This window comes from Aquarana catesbeiana, linkage group LG11, assembly GCF_042186555.1.
Source record: "Aquarana catesbeiana isolate 2022-GZ linkage group LG11, ASM4218655v1, whole genome shotgun sequence".
NCBI lineage: Eukaryota > Metazoa > Chordata > Amphibia > Anura > Ranidae > Aquarana > Aquarana catesbeiana.
The window spans coordinates 221,201,418-221,223,289 of record NC_133334.1 but is presented as its reverse complement, the minus strand read 5'-3'; the positions used below and the strand labels follow the sequence as shown (position 1 = coordinate 221,223,289).

The 21,872-nt window shown below is 44.7% G+C and overlaps 2 protein-coding genes across 3 annotated transcripts in view; one reads left to right on the top strand and one right to left on the bottom strand.

Moving 5' to 3' along the window:
- DNAJC4 (DnaJ heat shock protein family (Hsp40) member C4) overlaps positions 1–4,884 on the bottom strand; it is a 56,253-nt gene extending 51,369 nt beyond the window's left edge. The window contains exon 1 of one of the 2 annotated variants that reach the window (XM_073605363.1): positions 4,736–4,884. Coding sequence is in view for 1 of the 2 variants with exons in the window: in XM_073605365.1 (XP_073461466.1) it covers positions 4,589–4,658 (70 nt within the window). In the remaining variant the exon portion in view is untranslated. Of the gene's footprint in view, positions 1–4,588; positions 4,674–4,735 lie in introns of those variants that run through there. The other variant, XM_073605365.1, reaches the window with a different exon arrangement.
- The window catches only part of NUDT22 (nudix hydrolase 22), a 69,247-nt gene continuing 51,970 nt past the window's right edge, over positions 4,596–21,872 (top strand). Inside the window, exon 1 of the mRNA XM_073605361.1 lies at positions 4,596–4,875. Coding sequence (XP_073461462.1) covers positions 4,806–4,875 — 70 coding nt within the window. The 5' untranslated portion in view covers positions 4,596–4,805. The remainder of the gene's footprint in view (positions 4,876–21,872) is intronic.

The window sequence follows — 21,872 nt, the reverse complement described above, 5'->3', positions numbered from 1 at the left end:
ACGAGCTGCACAGTGGAGATAAGTATGATATGTTTGTTATTTAAAAAAAAAAAAAAAAACGAACCCTTAAGCCTCGTACACACGATCGGACTTTTCCGTGGATTTCTGTCCAAAGGGCATTGGCCGTGAACTTGGTATGCATACACACGGCAGAACATTTTCAGCCAACTTTCACCAAATCACGTGGTTTTTCAGCTCATTACCGCCACCCTTTGGACAACTTTTGTATTGTTGTCTGATCTTTTGCATTGGTTCTGAGCATGCGCGTTTGTACTTTGGACTGAAGTCCGATGGATTTGTGCACACACGAACGGACTAGCCGACGAAGGACTTTTGTTGCAGGAAAGTTTGTCTGTTCGCACAGCCAACATTTGTCCGATGAAAACCGAAAAAGTTTGTCCGATGGAGCGTACACACAGTCGGATGTTGCCTTAAAACAGTTAATTTGCATGTTTGTTGTCAAAAAGTCCGATCGTGTGTATGGGCCTTTGCAATCACTTTAAGGATAGGATGGTTTACTTCTGCTTTGACTGAATAAGCTGAAGATAGAATCCGATTGGTTACTATACACAGCTGCTCAAATTTTAGTAAATCCTCCCTTGTGTATGCAATGAGCTCCCCCATGTATAAGACAATTTACAAACTTATATAGAGAGCCTGGGATCTTAAGTATTACCCCAAACCCAAAAATGTAATATATTGCTCCTTTTTGCAACTCTTAGATGTGGTGGCTGCATTTGTTTTCTTTTCTTTTTTTCCCTTTTCACCTAGTGATCTGATCTGTAAGTCTGTTATTTTTCAACTTCCTTTAACCACTTGCCAACAGACTTACGGATCAGATCACTAGGGGTGGACGTCATTCCAGAATGTTGCTCCCACGCGCCCCCTGGGGCCCGCACCCGGGAACATCCGTGACCGCCGGATCCATCACGGATCACGGTAAATAGCTGCAGATCGCGGCCGTTTACCACGTGATTGTTCCGTCAAATTACGGTGCGATCACATGTAAACAAACCGGCGTCACGTCATGACGCCGGTTCCTCCCTCCCCTCTGTATACCGTTCGGTACAGTGCGAGGGGAGGAGGGGGTGAGATGGCAGCACTGTGGGCTGGATGTTTCGTGCCCACAGCGCTGCTCAATGTCAGCAATACTCTGCAAAACTGTGCAATACTCTGCAACATTGTGCAATACTCTGCAACACTGCAAAACTCTGCTAATACTCTGCAACACTGCAAAACTTCGCCAAAACTTTGCCAATACTCTGCAATAAATTTTAACAGAAACAAAGAATTTTTTTTATTTTTTTTAATCGAATTTTCAGTCTTTTTTGATTTATAGCACAAGAAATAAAAAACCCAGCAGTGATTAAATACCACCAAAAGAAAGCTCTATTTGTGTGAAAAAAAGGACAAAAATTTCATATAGGTGCAGTGTTGCATGACTGGGTAATAGTCATTCAAAGCGTGAGAGCACCGAAAGCTGAAAATTGGTCTGGTTAGGAAGGGGGTTTAAGTGCCCAGTGGTCAAGTGGTTAACAGACCAAGCTCTCCAGCAAACGTGACAGTAAGAGATGTCAACACCACAAAATCTCTGCGCTTAGGACAAAGAAAAAAAGGAGAGGAAAGAGGAAAAAAGAAAGAAAAGGGGGGGAAGGTGGGGATGAAAGAAACAAGGGAGTGTAGAACCCTCTATAGAGAGAAAAGATAAGGGAAAAGAGGGCAGTGAGGAGAGATATCAGGAAAAGGGAGGAAGGGCTAAGGAAAAGGTGTGCTGTCTCCCCTAGTTAAGCCCTCAAAAGGGCTAACGAATGTAACAGAATGTAAATGGGGGTTATGGCGCTCCCTTATGGGGGGTGTATAAGTGATTACAGTAAATATATTATAATGAATAATAAATACCATACGCAAAGGGTAATTAAGTGCAATACCTCTGGATGCTCATAAATTGATTAATACCATAAAAAATTGAAAAAAGTGAAACCAAAAAAAACAAAAAAATGATGAGAACATCCCATTCACATGTAATGGGCAAGTGTGAAATATTAGTCAGTTGCAGGTGCTGACCAATAGGTGCTACTAATATATATAATACTGTGCAACTCTGTAATTAGTCCAACGTGTCCCAAAAGTAAATAACGAATGCAAGCCAATAGGAAAAATAAATATAAAGGAAAAAATAAATAAAAAATAAGATAAAAAAATCCAAATGGAGTAAAAAATACAAAAAGTCTAATCAAAAGTGATATATTCCAAAATATATATATCATAACAAAGTTCCAACTGCTTTGGTGACTGTAGTGCCCACAGAGGAGAATATCCGTGACTTCTGTGCTCCCCCTTTTGGCTCCCAATACCCCTGCAGGGGTGACAGACACTATAAGATTCCAATGCCGTCCTCTTGGTTGGTATCCCGTGGTTGCTGAAATATGGTATCCTCTGTCCCAGGGTTCCCAGGTCAATCATCCTTATCACCTTACACCACGTCCAAGAAGGGGAATCGCCAGAGAAATCCTCTTTCCGTCTCTCCGCTTCTCCCCGTTCGCTTCCCGGCGACTCCTCCTCTTCTCCCGGCCCGGGCCTTGGACACTGTGAGTTGCACAGTATTATATATATTAGTAGCACCTATTGGTCAGCACCTGCAACTGACTAATATTTCACACTTGCCCATTACATGTGAATGGGATGTTCTCATCATTTTTTTGGTTTCACTTTTTTCAATTTTTTATGGTATTAATCAATTTATGAGCATCCAGAGGTATTGCACTTAATTACCCTTTGCGTATGGTATTTATTATTCATTATAATATATTTACTGTAATCACTTATACACCCCCCATAAGGGAGCGTCATAACCCCCATTTACATTCTGTGACAGTAAGAGAGTTGAGATAAACCATTTAATACTGACAGGGGTGCTTACAAAGATCAGCTTTTATTCATGTAAAATCGTTATCCCAAACGAAAAAAAAAAACTGTTTGCTGTAACTGATATACTTATAAAGTGTTGGCTGCAGTTCGGATTTATTTGTTAATCAATTTCATCTAAATCTGCTAGTCTAACACCACCCCCTCCCCAGATTGTGACAACTGTTTTTCCACTTAGTTTTATCCACCTGCACCTTAACGGACCCATTGCATCTATGGGCAGGTAAAGATGGAAAGGTCTGGATAAAAAAAAAAAAAAAAAAAAAGGAAAACCCATGACTCCCAAAAGCATAGGCATGATGAGACTTGTAGTTCCACAACTGCTGGAGGGCCACAGGTTGAGCACCCATGGCCTAAGCAATTCCGAGCGGACGTCCTCCCTCCCCAAAGTCTTCTAGGGACACGTCACAGGTCCCAGAAGACTGCGGGGCCACGCACATGCGCAGTGGGCAGCTGGCTGTGAAGCCACAAGCTGTCCCAGCCGGGTGCCCACAGTTAAGATACCGAAGAGAGTCCCCGGTGCCCCGTCAGGTGAGCACAGGACTGGATACTGGGACAGTTTTTTATAGATACTGACTTCTAATTTTCAGGAATATGACTGAAGCTTCTCTTTAACCACTTCAATACTGGGCACTTTCGCATCTTCCTGCCCAAGCCAATTTTCAGTGGTGGCACTGGATGGCATTTTTCATTAGCACGGATTGGGGCGCACAGCAGCTTGATATCCTGAGAACGTCATATGATGTTCGGCAAGTGGTTAATTAAAGATTTCTGCGACTTTACCTAAAGTCTTACGTTTTTGCAAGTACTTACAGATGAAGATAAGCAAATCCCGGAATACAATTCAAGTAACACTGTACTTTTCAATGAAGTTCTCAAACAGGAAAAAAATTATTTTCTGCCATTAGGGGGCACTGCAAGGGAAAGGCTGAAGCTCGGTTTTCTTGTGAGCTCTATCCTGTATCCAGGGTTGCCAACCATCTGTAAATGTATAGACATTTTGGAAAAATTGGCTGATTTTTACCCTGTCTGTAAATGTCTGCTGTGAATTGCAACAGTTGTTTTGCCCTCTGTGTCCCATCGATGAAATTTCCCTTCACTTCCTGTCCTATGGCAACAGGAAGTGAGAGGAAATCTCTTCAAGGTGAAGGAATCTCAGGGTGTCCCCATGGGAAGATTCCCCCTCTCTTCCTGTTCTGGTGACCACTTAAAATGTGGGATATTCTTCCACTTTAGGTGACAAGGGTCACCAGGATTAATAGAGAGGGTGAGTCTCCCTAACGGGGGGCACAGACAGCAATAAAAACTGACAGGGGTTCTAATCCCTTTCCACTCCATTCAATACTAACAAAAAAAGTTTAGTTACACATTAATTCTGGTAAATAGATGATGATATAAAATATTTTATATTATATAACTACAAAGTGGAAGTGTCTCGGGTGCTGTGTCTGTGTGCCGCCATCTCTGCACACAACACAGGGGAGAGCGGCTGGATTCCGGCGGTCATAACATAATACATAACCAACATAGGGACATCCCTCAATAACACAGCTCCCCCCGCCATTGGTCAGTCACTACAAGCACACTAACAAGATGAAAAATGATTGGCTCTTCACTCGCCTTCCTAAATCTCTGCTTCAATGTTATTGGCTGGAACAGTGACCTCTGTTTTTGTAGATGTCCCTTCCTCGTCTACAATCCGTACCACCACCACGACTTCTTCCCACGTCCATACACTACACTGGGGCCCCTCCATACACCAGGCACACCCCCTCATCCTCGCTGATGTTTACTAACAAATGCAGCTCACCATCTCCTCAGATGTCACCCACAAGCCGGCTGCGCAGGCGCAGACCAGGAATGCTTTCTGATTGGTGGGGATGCTGTATAGCTGCCGGCTCCAACGACAAATGGGAGCAGAGAAGGCGGGGCTGAAGTGTGTATGTGCAGGTAATGGGGCCTTTGATCACGTAGTATAGATGTGTGGTGTGTGTATGGAGGACGATGATGGAGATAGTCAGTGACATGGAAGGGAATGTCCTGTGTGATGTGATAGGAACATGGGGACAGAGATTGGGGACGTGTGTGCTCGGGGCTGCTCTCTGATTCGCTGACGTGCTAGCAGAGCCATCCTACTACTTCCTACATGTCCTATACAGGACCTCTGATGGCTGCCAGACGTCAACTACATCCTACATGTCCTATACAGGACCTCTGATGGCTGCCAGACGTCATCTACATCCCACATGTCCTATACAGGACCTCTGATGGCTGCCAGACGTCATCTACATCCTACATGTCCTATACAGGACCTCTGATGGCTGCCAGACGTCAACTACTTCCCACATGTCCTATACAGGACCTCTGATGGCTGCCAGACGTCATCTACATCCTACATGTCCTATACAGGACCTCTGATGGCTGCCAGACGTCAACTACTTCCCACATGTCCTATACAGGACCTCTGATGGCTGCCAGACGTCATCTACATCCCACGTGTCCTATACAGGACCTCTGATGGTTGCCAGACGTCATCTACATCCCACATGTCCTATACAGGACCTCTGAAGGCTGCCAGACATCAACTACAGCCTACGTGTCCTTCACAAGACCTCTGATGGCTGCCAGAGATCTATAGAGAACTGCACCAATGTCTCATAATTCAGATATTACAAAAGGCACCTCAATATATAGTTTTATTCTGTCTTCACTTGCTGCATGCTTGTTCTTGGTCAGTGACCGAGATTGTGGCAGTCAGAGACTGTACAGAGGTACAAACCAAACACCAAAGTCCAAAGTTATATGGAAATTGTTAAAGAGGAGCTCCAGTCTACCAAAAAAAAGTCAGCAGCTACAAATACTGTAGCTGCTGACTTTTAATATAAGGACACTTACCTGTACATGGATCCAGTGAAGTTCTTTAGTCGGCTTGGGTGTAGGCGCTGGAATCTTGGGTAAGAGAAACCAGCAGTGAAGTCCTCCAGCTTCACAGCTGGCTTCCTACTGCATGTGCGCAAGTCATGCTGCGCTTTGTGAATGGTCCTGCAGTCTTCTGGGACCTGTGTGTGTCCCAGAAGGCTGTGGGGGAAGATTACCACTCCGATCTGACCCAGAAGTGGGAGCGGTTACCTGTTAAAACCAGGTACCTGCTCCCGCCCCCCAAGAGGTGCCAAATGTGGCAGTGGAGCGGGTATGCCTTTTGGGTGAAGTTCTGCTTTAACTCCTAAAAATACGTCCATGTCCCCTTAAAGTGGTTGTAAAGGCTGAAGTTTTTTTGCTTTCATATGTTCTATCTATGAAGGTAAAAAAACAACTTCTGTGTGCTGGAGATGCTGGCAGATGTCATTACCTAAATACGCCAATGTCCATATGTTTGATCGATGACAGGAATCGCATGGGAGGCGGACCTGATAGAGACTAGTTTCTCAGCATTCTCTTCATGCTCCACCCATTCATCTACTCAGCTCCATGCCACTGCACCTGTTGGGTGGGTGGAGCCTGATGGGTAAGTTGTGCGGCTAGTTTCCCCATCAGGTCCACCACCCTTGATTGACAGATGTGGGGTGGATTCCATGGCTACTATTGGGCTGAACAGCAACTGTGAAATATACCCGCTGCTGTCCGCTGTCCATAAAAAGGGAAGTGCACCTGCTATAGAACTATTCTCAGTTCCCCATCTGGCTCAGCCCACCCTACAGCAAAATTCCTTGGCCAGGCACCTCTCTGTGTGATGAGTGCAGTGGCTGGGTAGGGTGTTGAGTGTCTGGCCTTCATGTGAAAGGTTCATGGCTTTTGACAGGTACAGTGGATATAAAACGTCTACACACCCCTGTTAAAATGTCAGGTTCCTGTGATGTAAACAAATGAGACAATGAGACAAAGATAAAAAAATGTCAGAACTTTTCCATCTTTTAATGTGACCTATAAACTGTACAACTCAGTTAAACAACAAACTAAAATCTTTTAGGTGGAGGGAAGTAAAAATATTTTTTTTTTAAATGGTTGCATAAGTGTGCACACCCTTAAACTAATACTTTGTTGAAGCACCTTTTTGTTTTTTTTTGTTTTTTTTTACCTTTTTATTTAGAGCATTTCCTGCTTCAAAGCAACAGGTTTACTTCAAAAGCAAGGCTTTCTTGGATGTTCAGGATTGTGACCCAGTCCAGCCACTAGTTTGAAGAATGTATTGAATTTTTTTTTTTTTTTTCATTCTTTATTTATCAATTTTTCAAAACAAAAATATATATATATCCCACCAACAGCATTCCATATTACAAATCACGTTGTTATATACAAAAATTTATCACCCCCCACCCCACCCTGCAGGAAATTGCTCACTAAGGTCACCCTTCGATTTGCACATCAAAAGAAAAAAAACCTTCCTTCCTATGCCATATTTGTGATCTCCTTTAGATAACTCCAGGTCTTTATATATTTTATCCAGCATGCCCATTTCCCCGTGTGTTTCTCCTCTTCCTCTGGTTCCACTCCCTCTTCGTCCATACCCTCGACAATATATATTTCATTTAGGCGGAGAAGCCAATCACGAATGTTAGGGCCAGAAGGGTCCAGCCAGTTCAAAGCGATCTGTCTCTTGACTACGTCTAACATTATAGGGACCAGAGAAGATTTATAACTCCCTACCGGCTCCGAGGTCCCATGAAAAAGGCAGACCCAAGGGTCCTCCGCTAAAACAGTCCCTGAGATCTCCTTTATCAGACATAATTTTTTTTCCCAAAATGTCTTAATAATGGAGCACTCCCACCAAATGTGGGCCATCGTTCCCAAACTATTGCACCCCCTCCAGCAGGTATTGACCTTAGCCCCGTCCATTTTCCCCACCCTGTCCGGAGTGGCATACCATCGCGCAAGGCATTTATAGTGAATTTCTGTTCTTTTTATATCAAATGATAGGTAGTGAACCAGCCTCAGAATTTTATCAATCAAAATTTTACTACTTTGTGATCCTAATTCCTGTTCCCACTTTCTGATGTAGGGGGGAACCTCCAGCTCCGACTCCGCTCCCAATATCCTATAGATTTGGGCTATAACCCCTCCTGTATGCTCCTTCGTGCAGAGCAGCTCAAATGGCCTGAGCTCCTCCATACTTCTAAGGGGTTTGGGTAGTTTGTTGATGAAGTGAGAAAGCTGGAGGTACCTCCATCCATCTATCACCCATAAGTCTGACTCACTCCTCAGTTCAGTGAATGTGCAAATTCTCCCCTTACTTATAAAATTTTTTAATTGAATAGAGTCGTCTTTCAACCAGTTCCCTCCCACCTCCCTCCTCCCAGGCTCAAAATATAAATTATTTTTCATATATATCAATGGTGAGTTATGAGTCCATTTGTGCTGCATGTGTATTCTGTCCCAATAGTTAAAAGTGTTGTGCGTCAATGAGGATGTATCCATGCTAAGTGCTCTAAATTTTGGGGGATTCCATAAAGAATGCCCCAGATTAGTTTTGCTCAGAAAGTGCTCTATATTGAGCCAGCGCTTCTCCGACCCCGTTTTAACCCACTCGGTGACCCGTTTGAGTACTACAGACGTGTAGTACCTATTGAAATCTGGTAAAGCCAGTCCGCCTTTTTTTCCCCCTACTCAGTATAGTGTAAGAGATACGTGTTTTTTTGCCACCCCAGACAGCTTCCCCTATTAAACTCCTTAAAGCTTTAAAATAATACCTGGGTAGCGGGATAGGTAGCAGTTGGAATTTGTACAGAAGTTTAGGTGTTAGAATCATCTTGACCGCGTTAACCCGCCCAAACCATGAGAGGGGCCTGGATTGTATTCTTCTCACTTCCTGCCTAATCTCGTCCAACAGCGGGATGTAATTTATTAGAAACAATTTTTTAAAGGAATTTGCTAATTTAATCCCCAGGTACCCGATTTCCTTTTTCCAAGGGAAGGGAAAGACCGCTGCTAGGTGGTCTTCTTGCTTGCCCAGGCTTATGTTTAAAATCTCGGACTTCCTAGGGTTAATTTAAAAATTTTAAGCCTCTCCAAATCTTCTGAGGATCCGGAGCACATTTGGGAGAGTTATTCTAGGGTTATAAATGAAGAACAGAACATCGTCGGCGAAAGCCGCAAGTTTGTGCTCCTCAGTTCCCACCTTCACACCGCTGCAATCAGGACTATTACGTATGGAAGCTAGTAGGGGTTCGAGGGACAGGACGAACAGGAGAGGGGACAAAGGGCAGCCCTGCCTGGTTCCGTTTAACATCTTAATAGGGCTTGAGATGGCCCCATTTACTCTTACCGCAGCCGTAGGGCTGCTGTACAATATTCTAACCCATGAAATAAACCTCGGGCCAAACCCCATTACCTCCAAAGTGTTCATCATGAACCCCCAGTCTACCCTGTCAAACGCTTTTTCGGCGTCCACTGACAGGAATAGAACTGGGGGCCCACCTCGTTTACAGAATTCCGACAGAAGCACCGCCCGAACCCCATTGTCCCTACACTGTCTACCGGGGACGAACCCAGCCTGGTCCGGATGCACCAGGGTGGTCATTCTAGCTTTCAGTCTAATTGCCAATACTTTTGCGTATAGTTTAACATCTGCATTCAGTAGGGAGATGGGTCTATAGCTGGAGCAACGCCCAGCATCCTTCCCCTCCTTCAGAATCAGGGTGATCGTGGCAGATAGTGCCTCTCTTTCCATTCCGCAGCTGACCCCTAGTTCATTCCAGTAGTGGCACAGCCTAGGGACCAGGATGTGTTTCATTTTCTCTATGCATATGGTGGTGAATCCATCCGGTCCTGGGCTCTTACCCTTAGGGGAGTCTCTCAGAGCCACCAGGATTTCTTCCTCCTCGATTGGCTTGTCCAGGAGAGAGCTATCCTCCGTGGACAGCCCTACCAATCCTGCTCCCTTTAGAAAATCCACGCCCCTATCTATCCGGGTCCTGTCCTCCGACCCCCGCTGCCCTATGGAATACAGGTCGGCATAAAACTTTTTGAACTCCTCTGCTATACCTCCACTGGTCATTATTGCTTCTCCCCTTTTATTATATATTTTATCGATGAAATTCCGACCTTTTTTTTTTTTTTTTTTTTTTTTTTATTAACCTGGCCAGGTGTTTACTAGACTTATTCGCCCAATGATAGTTATCCCTAGTTATTTTATTGACAGATCTTTTTGCCTCCTGATCCATCGTGTCCCTGAGCTCCTCCCTTTTGGCGACCAATAGGCGATAACAGTCCTGATCCAGCCTCTTTGCCTTTTTATGTACCTGCTCCAGGGAAAAAATTTCCTCTATGAGCTTGTCCCTTTCAGCCCTTCTCTTTTTTTTTAAACCTGCTCCTATTGAGATGAGGATCCCCCTAATGTAGGCTTTGTGTGACTCCCAAAGAATAGTGGGAGATACGTCACCCGTGTCATTTGATTTAAAAAAGAAATCGACTTCCTCCTGGATCCTCTCAACTACTTTGGGGTCAACAGACCTTCATTCAACTTCCACGAGTATGGCCACCCCAGCACTTCTGGGATCTTTACCCTCATCGTGACTGGGGAATGGTCTGAGAAGGACATTATTTCTATTCTGGTTTCCTCAACCCACTCCAGTAAACTGTGGTCAACGAAAATATAATCTAATCTGGAGTAGGTCCCGTGCACAGGGGAGAAGAAGGTGAAGTCTCTCTCTTTAGCATGTTGCAGTCTCCACACGTCCATTAACTGACTGGTGTAGCTTCCTCCTAATTGACCCTAATGCCACCTTCCTTATCCCCTGGGCACAGGACGTACCATCCAGATCCGGGTCAAGACAAAAATTTAAGTCCCCCGCCAGAACAACCTCTCCCTCCCCAAACTCCGACAGCCTCCCCAAGACCTGTCCCAGGAATATCGTTGGATTTTTGTTTGGGCAATAAACGTTTGCCAACGTAAACGTCCTAGTGCCAATGTTACCTTTTTAAAAAGATATAGCGGCCCTCCGGGTCGGTCATTCTCTCTAACAACGAGAAATTAGCGGCCTTTGAGAGCCCTATGGCGACTCCCTTCGACCTACTGACGGGGGAGTCCCCATAGTACCACTGGGGGATTTTAGAAGTAAAAAGCCTAATTCTGGAATCTAGAGTCAGATGGGTCTCCTGTAGGAAAACTATGTCCCCCCGCAAGAAGCACAGCTCCCTTAAAATTTTGTGTCTTTTCGTGGGCGAGTTTAAACCTTTAACATTGTATGATATAAATTTCAACTCAGGCATAGTTGTTAGGCCAGCCGTTTTCCTCTATCCTCTGTTCCCCTAGTGCTCTTCCTGCAGGGGTCCCTTCCCCCTCCCAGCCCCCAATCCACCTCCCTTCCCCCCCTCCTCCCCACACCCTTCCCCTCCCAGACCACCCCCCCTCCCTCCTCCCAACCTCTCCCGCTCCCCCCCTCACCCTCCCCCTCCCCTAGGGCTGGAAGATCGCCCCGAGCCCGCGTGCATGGGAACTCTCCCATTCCACACACTGTTGCTCCACCCCCAGAGTGGAGCTCCAGCGCCGACCTCCGGCTCCCCCTCCCCCCCTCGGGAGGGGGGGGGGCATGGGGTAAGGATTCAGAGCGCCCCGACCCAGCAACTCCTCCCCGCCACCACCCCTCCCCCCCCCCCCGCACAGACAATATACCATCCATGGGAATCCGTAGAAGACCCCCTCCCCCCGCCCCCCGAGCCTTGTCTTAATGTAACTTGAGTCCAGTGACCTTAGTCCTGAAGCCTCCCAGGATAGACATGGGGGGGGAGAGACGGGGTGGAGGGAGGGGAAAAAAAAAAAAACACCCCCCATCCCCCCCTCAACCCCTATATCCCCCCCTACGCCCTGTTCCTTTTTTATTTTATAACATATCAGGGATGGGGATACCCAGGCTGTTACAAAAGTCCTGCGTCTCTTCCGGGAATCTCATTTTATATGATCTCCCATCCTTTATGACTATCAGGGATGTTGGAAACCCCCAACTGTATTTGAGGTTTGCCCTCCTGAGTTGATCGAGGATAGGTCTCATCTCTCTTCCCTGGGCCAGAGTCCCTGCTGATAAATCTGAGAATATCTGCAAATTTTTGTTTTCAAAATTTATTGGAGGGGCCCCCTTTAAATTCTTCCAAATTCATTCTTTCTCCTTGTACCGATGAAATTTAACGATAACATCCCTTGGGGTATCTTGCTTTAAATTGGGAGGCTTCCTTATTCTGTGTGCCCTATCGATCTTCAGGACCTCTTCTTCTCGTCTTCCCAGAATGGGGTTGAATATCTTCCTCATCTTCTCACCCAGGTCCTCATTTTGTTGTTCCGGGATGGATCTGATGCGCAGATTTTGCCGCCTGCTCTGGTTCTCCTGTTCTTCTAATCTGAACACCAGCAGACGGTTTTCATTCTGCATTTTCCTGACTTGGTGTCGCGTGATGCACGTGTGACGTCTGCACGGGGGAGGAGCCCAGCGTCGGCTCTGGAGGGGGTGAGGAGACGGAGCGTCCAGGAGTCCTTGCAATGCGGTGCGGGGTGAGAGCCCGCGGGACGACCGGCCGAGAACGAGTGAGCGGCCGCTTGTTCATCTAGCCTCCTCCCTTTCCCCCCGCTGAGGCTACTGAGGAAGTGGCGGTCTGCCTTCCCATGACCCCCGGCCGGCGAGAGGCGATTCTAGCACAGCAGTGACTTTCCCCCCTGACCCCCCTGGAAACTTGAGACGCGGAGGACACGTTGGGTCTGGAGATTCAGTGAGTCCGGGTCTGTGTATCCTCGGACCGAAGTGGCTGTCGGCTGTTGGCTGCTGGCTTAAAGATTCCGGTGTACGGGCACTGTAAAAGACATCAATACAGGAAAGTGAACCCAGCCAAAACTGAATGGTGGCGGCCGTTGGAGAGGGAGGAAGCAAGGTATGGGAAGCTTTCCAGCTCTATTTCTATGCATAAAGTAATGCTCCTGTTAGAACTGATGGTATCCGTCCTGAGTTCCTTGCTGTGAGAGAGCGAGACCAGGAAGATTTATGTTGTCAGGACTTTGACCTGTTTACAATCATCAGATATTCTAAGGAAGAGATTGAATGAAAGCAGTGGTTCCCCCTGACCCCCCCCATAGAATATAAACTGTGAATATATGCTCCCTGGTGTTGCGACATTCTACATGACCAAACTAACAGGATAGCAATACCAAGTGCGTTCAAGGGCCGAAGTTACTATTTAAATCTGTGTAAACAGGGACTTAAAGCCTAAGATTGGGGACGCGGTGCTCTGGCCCTGAAGCTCCTGTCGGGACTGTCTGGGGTATATCTAACTCCGGTCTACCACCTCGTGAGGTACTGCTACTTAATGCCCCTGGATGATTAGGCAGGTAAAAGTAGGACGGTCTGCTCAAACCTACAGTTGTGGTTTTTTTTGTTTTTTTTTTTTGTAGCAAGCCCCAAGAACTACAGCACAGGAGGAGAAGGAGATCGCCGGTCAGCAAAGTACAGAGTAGCAGCGCCGGATCTCCCCCCTACTTAGCTGGGCATTGGGGGATCGGCTGATCAGGAGGGGAAGTATGAGAGGCCGATCATCCAGAACTACGGAACCCCATAATACCAGAGAGAGCCTAAATACTAGTTCCATTCAGAAATATTTGAAAGAAGCCAGTATGAAGAGCCCAGGAATGGAGTTGAAAACTCTAGGAACGAAGGACAAGAAGAAGGAGCAGCAGAAACAAAAGGGGGGACAGGGGGACAGAACCCGCGAAGAGCTTGACCCAGAGGGTGCATCAGCATGGAGTACAGTGGAAGAGCAAAGAATATTGGCCCTGGTACCGAGCAAAACAGACCTGAGCGAAATGTTCACTAAACTAGAAAACTCCATCAAAGCCAAGATCTTAAATGTTCGTTCCGATATGGGACACCTCCTCCGGCGGGTGGAGGAAGTAGAAGAGACCTCGGGAATACAAGCCAAAAAAATCTCAGACTTGCACCTTTTGGTTTTGGAGTCTATCAGCATGGCACATCTTGACCTGGCAATATTTGCCCACTCGTGTTTGCAAAAACACTCCAAATCTGTCATTGCGAGGGCATCTCCTGTGCACAGCCCTCTTCAGATCACCCCACAGATTTTCAATCGGATTCAGGTCTGGGCTCTGGCTGGGCCATTCCAAAATTTTAATCTTCTTCTGGTGAAGCCATTCCTTGATATGTTGATATGGATGTATGCTTTGGGTCATTGTCATGAAGTTCCTCTTCATGTTCAGCTTTCTAGCAGAAGCCTGAAGGTTTTGTGCCAATATTGACTGGTATTTGGAACTGTTAATAATTCCCTCTACCTTGACTAAGGCCCCTGTTCCAACTGAAGAAAAACAGCCACAAAGCATGATGCTACCACCACCATGCTTCACTGTGGATATGGTCTTCTTTTGGTGATGTGCAGTGGTGTTTTTGTGCCAAACTTCAACCTTGGTTTCACATGACCATAACATATTATCCCACATGCTTTTGGGAGACTTCAGATGTGTTTTTGCAAACTTTAGATAGGCTTTGATGTTTTTCTTTATAAGAAAAGGCTTCCGTCTTGCCACTCTACCCCATAGCCCAGAAATATGAAGAATACGGGAGATTGTTGTCACTTGTATCACACAGCCAGTACTTGCCAGATATTCCTGCAGCTCCTTTAATGTTGCTGTAGGCCTCTTGGCAGCCTCCCTGACCAGTTTTCTTTTCTTTTCATCAGTTTTGGAGGGACGTCCAGTTCTTGGTAATGTCACTGTTGTGCCATATTTTCTCCACTTGATGATGACTGTCTTCACTGTGTTCCATGGTCTATCTAATGCCTTGGAAATTCTTTTGTACCCTTCTCCTGACTGATACCATTTAACAATGAGATCCCTCTGATGCTTTGGAAGCTCTCTGCGGACCATGGCTTTTGCTGTAGGATGAAACTAAGAAAATGTCAGGAAAAACCTACTAGAACAGCTGAACTTTATTTGGGGTTAATCAGAGGCACTTTAATGGCAGGTGTGTACTGACTCCTATCTAACATGAGTTTGAATGTGATTGCTTAATTCTGAACACAGCTACATCCCCAGTTATAAGAGGGTGTGCACACTTATGCAACCACATTATTTTATTTTTACATTTTTACTACAACCCCCCCCCAAAAAAAAGATTTCTGTTTGTTTTTTCAATTGAGTTGTACAGTTTATAGGTCACATTAAAGTCGGAAAAAGTTCTGAAATTATTTCTTTGCCTAATTTATTTATTTTTACATCACAGAAGCCTGACATTTTAACATTTTTTTTTTTTTTTTTTTTTTTAATCTACTGTACATGAATTTGTGGTAAGCACTGAAAATTGTAATGCGGAGGCCCAGCAGTGTCTATAACACTCCTTATGCATTTAAAGGTAGGTGTGTGTGTGTATATAGAAATTGCATCTGTGTGTACACCACTTCAAGGTGTAGGTAAAGGAAAAATAAAATAAAAAATATTAACCTCTTCCTGCTTGATGAAGAGCAGCCGCATATATGCGTACTCCCAGCACAGTAACTAAACTGTCACAGAAAGCTTCCAAAGCATACTTGCTATCTGGAGCTTTCAATTATGTGATCGTGTGACCACTGTGATTGCTTGTTACAGCGATTGGAATGCCCACCTCCGCCTCCTGGCATTTTGACCCACTTTAAGGGAGGTGGCAGTGGGAAGGGGTTGAGGTATTGTACATCAGCATCATGGCCATATTGGAAATCACGCACCGAATTCATGAAAGCGGTACTACAGTTTTCTTGTTTCCGACCCGTGACCAATTCAGGTAGTTCTTATGTGTGACACTTTTGCATTCTGTCTAGTGGTAGAGGAGTCTAGAGGTTGATGAAGGCTAGGTTCACACTTATGCGGGCGGCTGTGGGTATGGGAGTCGCAGAGATACCCGTAACCACCTGCAGTGGGAACACCTTCTGAATGGCACCCCCATTTATGTTAAATAGCAGTGATTATTCGATTTTCCCTGCATGCACCTTTTTTTTTTTTGTAGGAAACTCGGGCACTGCAGCCCATTGAAATGAATAGGCTGCCGTGCCCACAGAAACGCAGCCCACAGAAACGCATAGATATGAACCTAGGGTAAGAGTGAGAGGAACATTATTGTTAACTAAAACTTTATTTCAGAAAGGTAAGGCAAAAAAGTCAGATTTAACAACCCATCCCAATTTTTTCTAGAACATAGAGTGGGGGGGGGGGTACAAACCCCAGGACTTTAGGGGTGTTAAAGATAGAAAAAGTGTGAAACACAATTACATAGTCAATAAAATTAAATATTTTATTACAAAGATAAAAAACATGAGGGAATTAAACCATCCATATCACGAATTGTATGTTCCATTGAAAGGCATATATACAACCACTCAACATGTTTTGCTTTTTTAAGCTTCTTCAGGAGATCTAGGTGAAATGTATAATATGCCAGGCTGCATAGAACTATATAGAAAGACTTGATTAAAGATGGAAAATTATATGCCCCATATATGTTCAGAGTCAAAGGCACCTTGTGAGTGGGAGAGTGAACATCTCTTCCACCTCTCTCGACACATTTGCTTTCTCAACTCAGATTTCCCATTTGCGAGTACTACTTGAATAGTGCTATCTATACTAAGTGAGTCCAGCTGCATATGCTTCTTTCATGTTCCAGCTGGACACCCCCTAGATGCATACCCCATGCTGGACTTGATTTTTTACCAGCAGGACATTAATATTGATTCAACCCTTCCAGTACGTACTTGAGGAACATATGTATCTAAATTCATTTCCTCCTGTGACCACATGAAAACAAACTTCTGGGTGGGGCACTCTGGACATATAATTTTCCATCTTGAATCAAGTTTTTCTACATAGTTCTATGCAGCCTGGCATATTATACATTTCACCTGGACCTCCTGAAGAAGCTTAAAGCCGAAACATGTTGAGCGGTAGTGTTTGTATATATCCCTTTCAATGGAACATACAATTTGTGATATGGATGGTTTAATTTCCTCATGTTTTTGATCATTGTAATAAAATATTTAATTATGTAATTGTGTTTTTACACTTTTTCTATCTTTAATACCGCTAAAGTCCCAGGGTTTGTTACCCCCTCCCCTACTCTATGTTCTAAAACTTTATTTCACCCTAAAATGTATCCTTTTAATCTATGGGTCTGTATGTCCATGTGGATGTTTACAAATGTAATCTGTTAGCTGCTCGTTTCATGGGCAATACCTGGTGATCCTGCCAGTCCTCCTTCCCTCTCGTAATCTCGCCCACCCAAGCACAAAAACAAATTTGTGTGTATGGTCCATTTGCATATCAGTTCTTTTTTTTTCTTGGAGTTCGGTGACGTCATGCGTAGCATTCCTGTAACTTCTGTAGTCTTGGTCACCTTGACTCCCACCCAGCCCTACCTAATGGAAACCGTTGACAATGATTTCCATTAGGAGCCTCGCTGTCAAACTACCGCTGGAACGCAGCATATGCATTCCATAAACTGCTCATCAACTTTATAAATGGCCCCACTGCATGGAAAGTAGAATGTCCTCTGCTGTGTGGAAGTGGGACCATAAGGAAGTCGGCGCGGTCACGTGACTACAAAATAAAACTACTAAATGCAAGTACGGTACACAAATAGAATTGTTTGCATTACTATCTTTTTTGATGTGGTATGATCACATTTACTTGGGTTTAGTTCATTTTTTTTTTTTTTTTAAATCAGCACAACGGAGGGTACTTACATTTAATGAGAAGTGTCCCTTGTGCTGGTGGCTGCTCTGCTCTGTGACATGTTCATTCCTCTGCACCCCAAGATACCCTCACAGCTGTGGTCTTCTGGTGCTGCAGGGGTTAATTTGAGCAGCTGGACCTGTCACAGGAACTTGACAAAAGTGCTATACCTGCATTTTCTGCCCTCCTGCTCCATTCATAAAAGCTGTCATTTCTATTTCCACAATGAAAAGTGCTTTATGAATAGAGGACAGGTGGATGAATGAAAGGGCTGCCTCCTCCATTCATAGGGCACTTTTCATTGTGGGAAGCATTGGTATGGCCTTTATGAATGGAGCAGGTGGATGGAAAGGGCAGGCATTGTTGGCATTTTTGATAAGTGTCTGTGACCGTTCCAGTGGCTTGTATTAAACCCCCTAGGACAGGAAGATCACAGCTGCAGGGTTATGATGATTAACATTTCATTAACCAGGTAAGCCACCAACACAAGGAACACTTTTTGTAAATTTTTTTTTTTTAGGTTTCCAAACTTTCTACACAAAGGGCCAGTTTACTGTCCTACAGGCTGTTGCCATCAGGAATAAAAAAATGACCCAGCATCAGTTGGAGTAAACAACCTGCACCACTGGTGTCATTGGGAGGAATTGTGCCCCATCATTGGTGTCATTGAGAGAAATTGTGTGCTTCACTGGTAAAAGTAAGCAAAGGGACGCAGTTTGGAGACCACTGCTTTTAAAATGAACAATGCCATTTGTCTAGCTGTCACGTCTAATCAATCATACCCCTGTGCATTGAGGCTGTTGCAAGCATTTTATTAATCCCTCGCTCACATGTCACTGCTCCCCCCCCCCTCCCCATTCACATGCTACAGATTCACACGCAGTTCATGATCTGTGCTAATCTCATCAGGCGACCACACTCTATTATTTTTAATAATATTTCACAAGGTCAGTATAATAATTTATAGTACATGTTTCTCATATGACCTCCGTATCCCACAGGGTGACTAGGTCATTATATCCTATTGTATTATAGGTCCACTTGACGTAATATCATTGGCTAAGCAAGAATAAACTCTTGCTTTTAAATATCTACTAGAGTCATTGTGGTTACCCTGTTGGGAATGAGGATATCTAATTTTCAAGCTGCATCCTGGTAGTTTGAGCTGAGACAACATGATTACATGCATTCATGGCATCCAAATGACAGCGGCACAAGAATAGGTCAAAATTGACCATGGTGAGGTCAGCATTTGGGACGACCTTTAAATTTATAGTACATATTCAAAATACTAGGGTGTCAATCCTCTGCAGTCATTCACCAGTATAGTATGGCAAATATTATAGCATACAACACTGTAAGATGCAAAGAGCAACTTTTAAATGTACCTAGGATATGTGTAATGTAATGGAACCCATGAGAATATTTAGTATTTGTTTTAACCATTGGCTGTCCTGGGGCATTTTTTTTTTTTTTTTTTTTCCCACGTGCTAAATTTGGCACTATTTGCTAGGAATATACTTACATATATATATATATATATATATATATATATATATATATATATATATATATACTTGCACAGCTGTTAATACATTTTATTGTACATAAAATAACATCATAATTTTTCATAACATAATTTTTGGTGAAATATAAAAATGATAATGCTGGGTAAATGGGTACCAAATATGTCAAGATTTTATATTGTGCACACTTGTAAAATGTCGAAAAACTACAGTACCTAAAATTGTCCGTAGTTGAAGCTTTAGTAATCTTTACAGGTTATCAGTTTAGAGTTGGATATGGGTTATGGCCCTAGAATTATTGCATCTCACTTTTGACGTTCAGTGATACCTCATATGCATGATGCAATCGTGTTTACGTGTGTGTGTGTGTGTGTGTGTGTGTCGGGCCTATACGTGCATTTATGCACAGGTAGATGTGGGTTCTTTCATTTTAGTTATTTACATTTTACCCCCCCCAACCCCATTTAACTTTATTGCTATCCTTAGGGGCTAATAAGCTCCCTTGTGATTCCTTTGGGTAGGTGACGGTTTCTCTTTATGTCTGTTAGACCCCTGATATGTCCTCTGTCCTCCAAAGCAGCTAACCACGCACAGATCATGCTTGATTACCAGTTTCCCTGGCATTAGCAGCCAGACAATGTCAGCTCTGAAACCACAAGTGACTAAATCCTACTTCACGTTCATTCAACACTGAGAAGATTGGGGAATGAATACTTTTCCATCTATGTGGGAAGCAGTTCCAGCTGCTTCCCGAGGTCCCAGCCTACTTGAAGGAATGGGAGAGCCCAGGAACCATTGCGTGCGGGTGGCTGGAGGTGGAGGCTGCCGTTCACAGCCTTGTAAAAGTGATCAGGTGTCTGTAAGGTCACCCAAATCTCTTTTACAAGACAGCCAATAGCCAGCTGAAAAAACAAACCTCAAGACCATAGCTACAGCAAGTGGTTAATGAGGCATACAGGGAAAGTTTAAAGTGATCCTGTGCTTACCATGTTATTCCCAGCACCTTACTCCACTTTATTCACCTGCCAAAAGAGGAGGTGAAATTGCAAATCGATCACCAGCTCTGTACTGCTTGAAGAAGGGAAGCGAGTCTGAGCCCTGGTTCATATTGGAGCGATTTGGCATGCAATTTGACATGTTAAATCAGCGGCAATTGCCGGCAATGGCATCGTCCAAATCGGTGCGCCGGACCGATTCCCAAGGGTAGTTTCTGTACTACTTTTGGCGACTTCGGGGTGCGATTTCCACTAACATCTGTGCAGCAACCTGCACAGATGTCCCTTAAAATCACCCCCGAATTCAGGACTGGCATGCAGGAATGAAATGGTGCAAGTTCAGCTGAACTCATTCCTGCTGTCAGTGTGAACCTGGGCTAAGGCTCAGTTCCGCGACGTTGGATCCAACTTGTGAGACCCTAAGTCGCATGACATGTGAAATCCCAAGTTATTCCATGAGAGCTGTCCTAATTAGCACTACTGAGGTGCTCCGACTTTAGAAAAGGTTTCTGTACTACTTCAAGGCGACTTCTTTCCAACTTGTGCCCATAGACTTTAATGGAAGTCCCCTCCAAGTCAGATCCTCATCTATGCTATATTACCAAAAGTATTGGGACGCCGACCTTTACACACATGAACTTTAATGGCATCCCAGTCTTAGTCCGTAGGGTTTAATATTGAGTTGGCCCACCCTTTGCAGCTATAACAGCTTTAACCCTTCTAGGAAGGCTGTCCACAAGGTTTAAGAGTGTGTCTATGGGAATGTTTGACCATTCTTTCAGAAGCGTATTTGTGAGGTCAGGGACTGGTGTTGGACGAGAAGGCTTTGCTCCCAGTCTCCACTCAAATTCATCCCAAAGGTGTACTACTGGGTTGAGGTCAGTCACGTTTCTCCACCTGAAACTCGCTCATCCATGTCTTTTTGGACCTTGCTTTGTGCACTGGTGTGCAGTCATGTTGGAACAGGAAGGGGCCATCCCCAAACTGTTTCCAAGTTGGGAGCATGAAATTGTCCAAAATGTCTTGGTATGCTGATGCCTTAAGAGTTCCCTTCACTGGAATTAAGGGGCCAAGCCCAACCCCTGAAAAACGACCCCACACCATAATCCCCCCCCCCTCCACCAAATGATTTTAACCAGTGTACAAAGCAAGGTCCATAAAGACATCAATGAGCGAGTTTGGGTTGGAGGAACGTGACTGGCTTGCACAACGTGACCTCAACCCGATAGAAAACCTTTGGGAAGTATGGTCAAGCATTCCCATAGACACACTCCTAAACCTTGTGGACAGTTCTCCTAGATGAGTTAAGGCTGTTATAGCTGCAACAGGTGGGCCAACTTAATATTGAACCCTACGGACTAAGACTGGGATGCCATTAAGGTTTGCGTGTGTGTATATAAAGGCAGGTGTCCCAATACTTTCGGTATCCAGTTATCTCTGCATACCTCCACAAGACAGTCACATCAAAGTAGTACTCAAGTCGCCTAGCAAAGTTAAACTGCAAGTCGCGCAACTTTCGATCACAGTAGTGTGAACCAGGGCCAGACTGGCCTACCGGGATACTGGGAAATTTCCCGGTAGGCCTCCTGCCCTGGGGCCGCTTTGAGCTGCGGCTGCAGTGGCGCCCAGGGCCGATCCAAGTGCAGAGTCCTCCTCTCTCCCTCTTCCCCCTCTTATGTAATCACAGCGATCTCCTGCTGTGTCCAATCGTTGGATCAGTGTTCCGTCTATCATGGTCTAGGAGGCGGG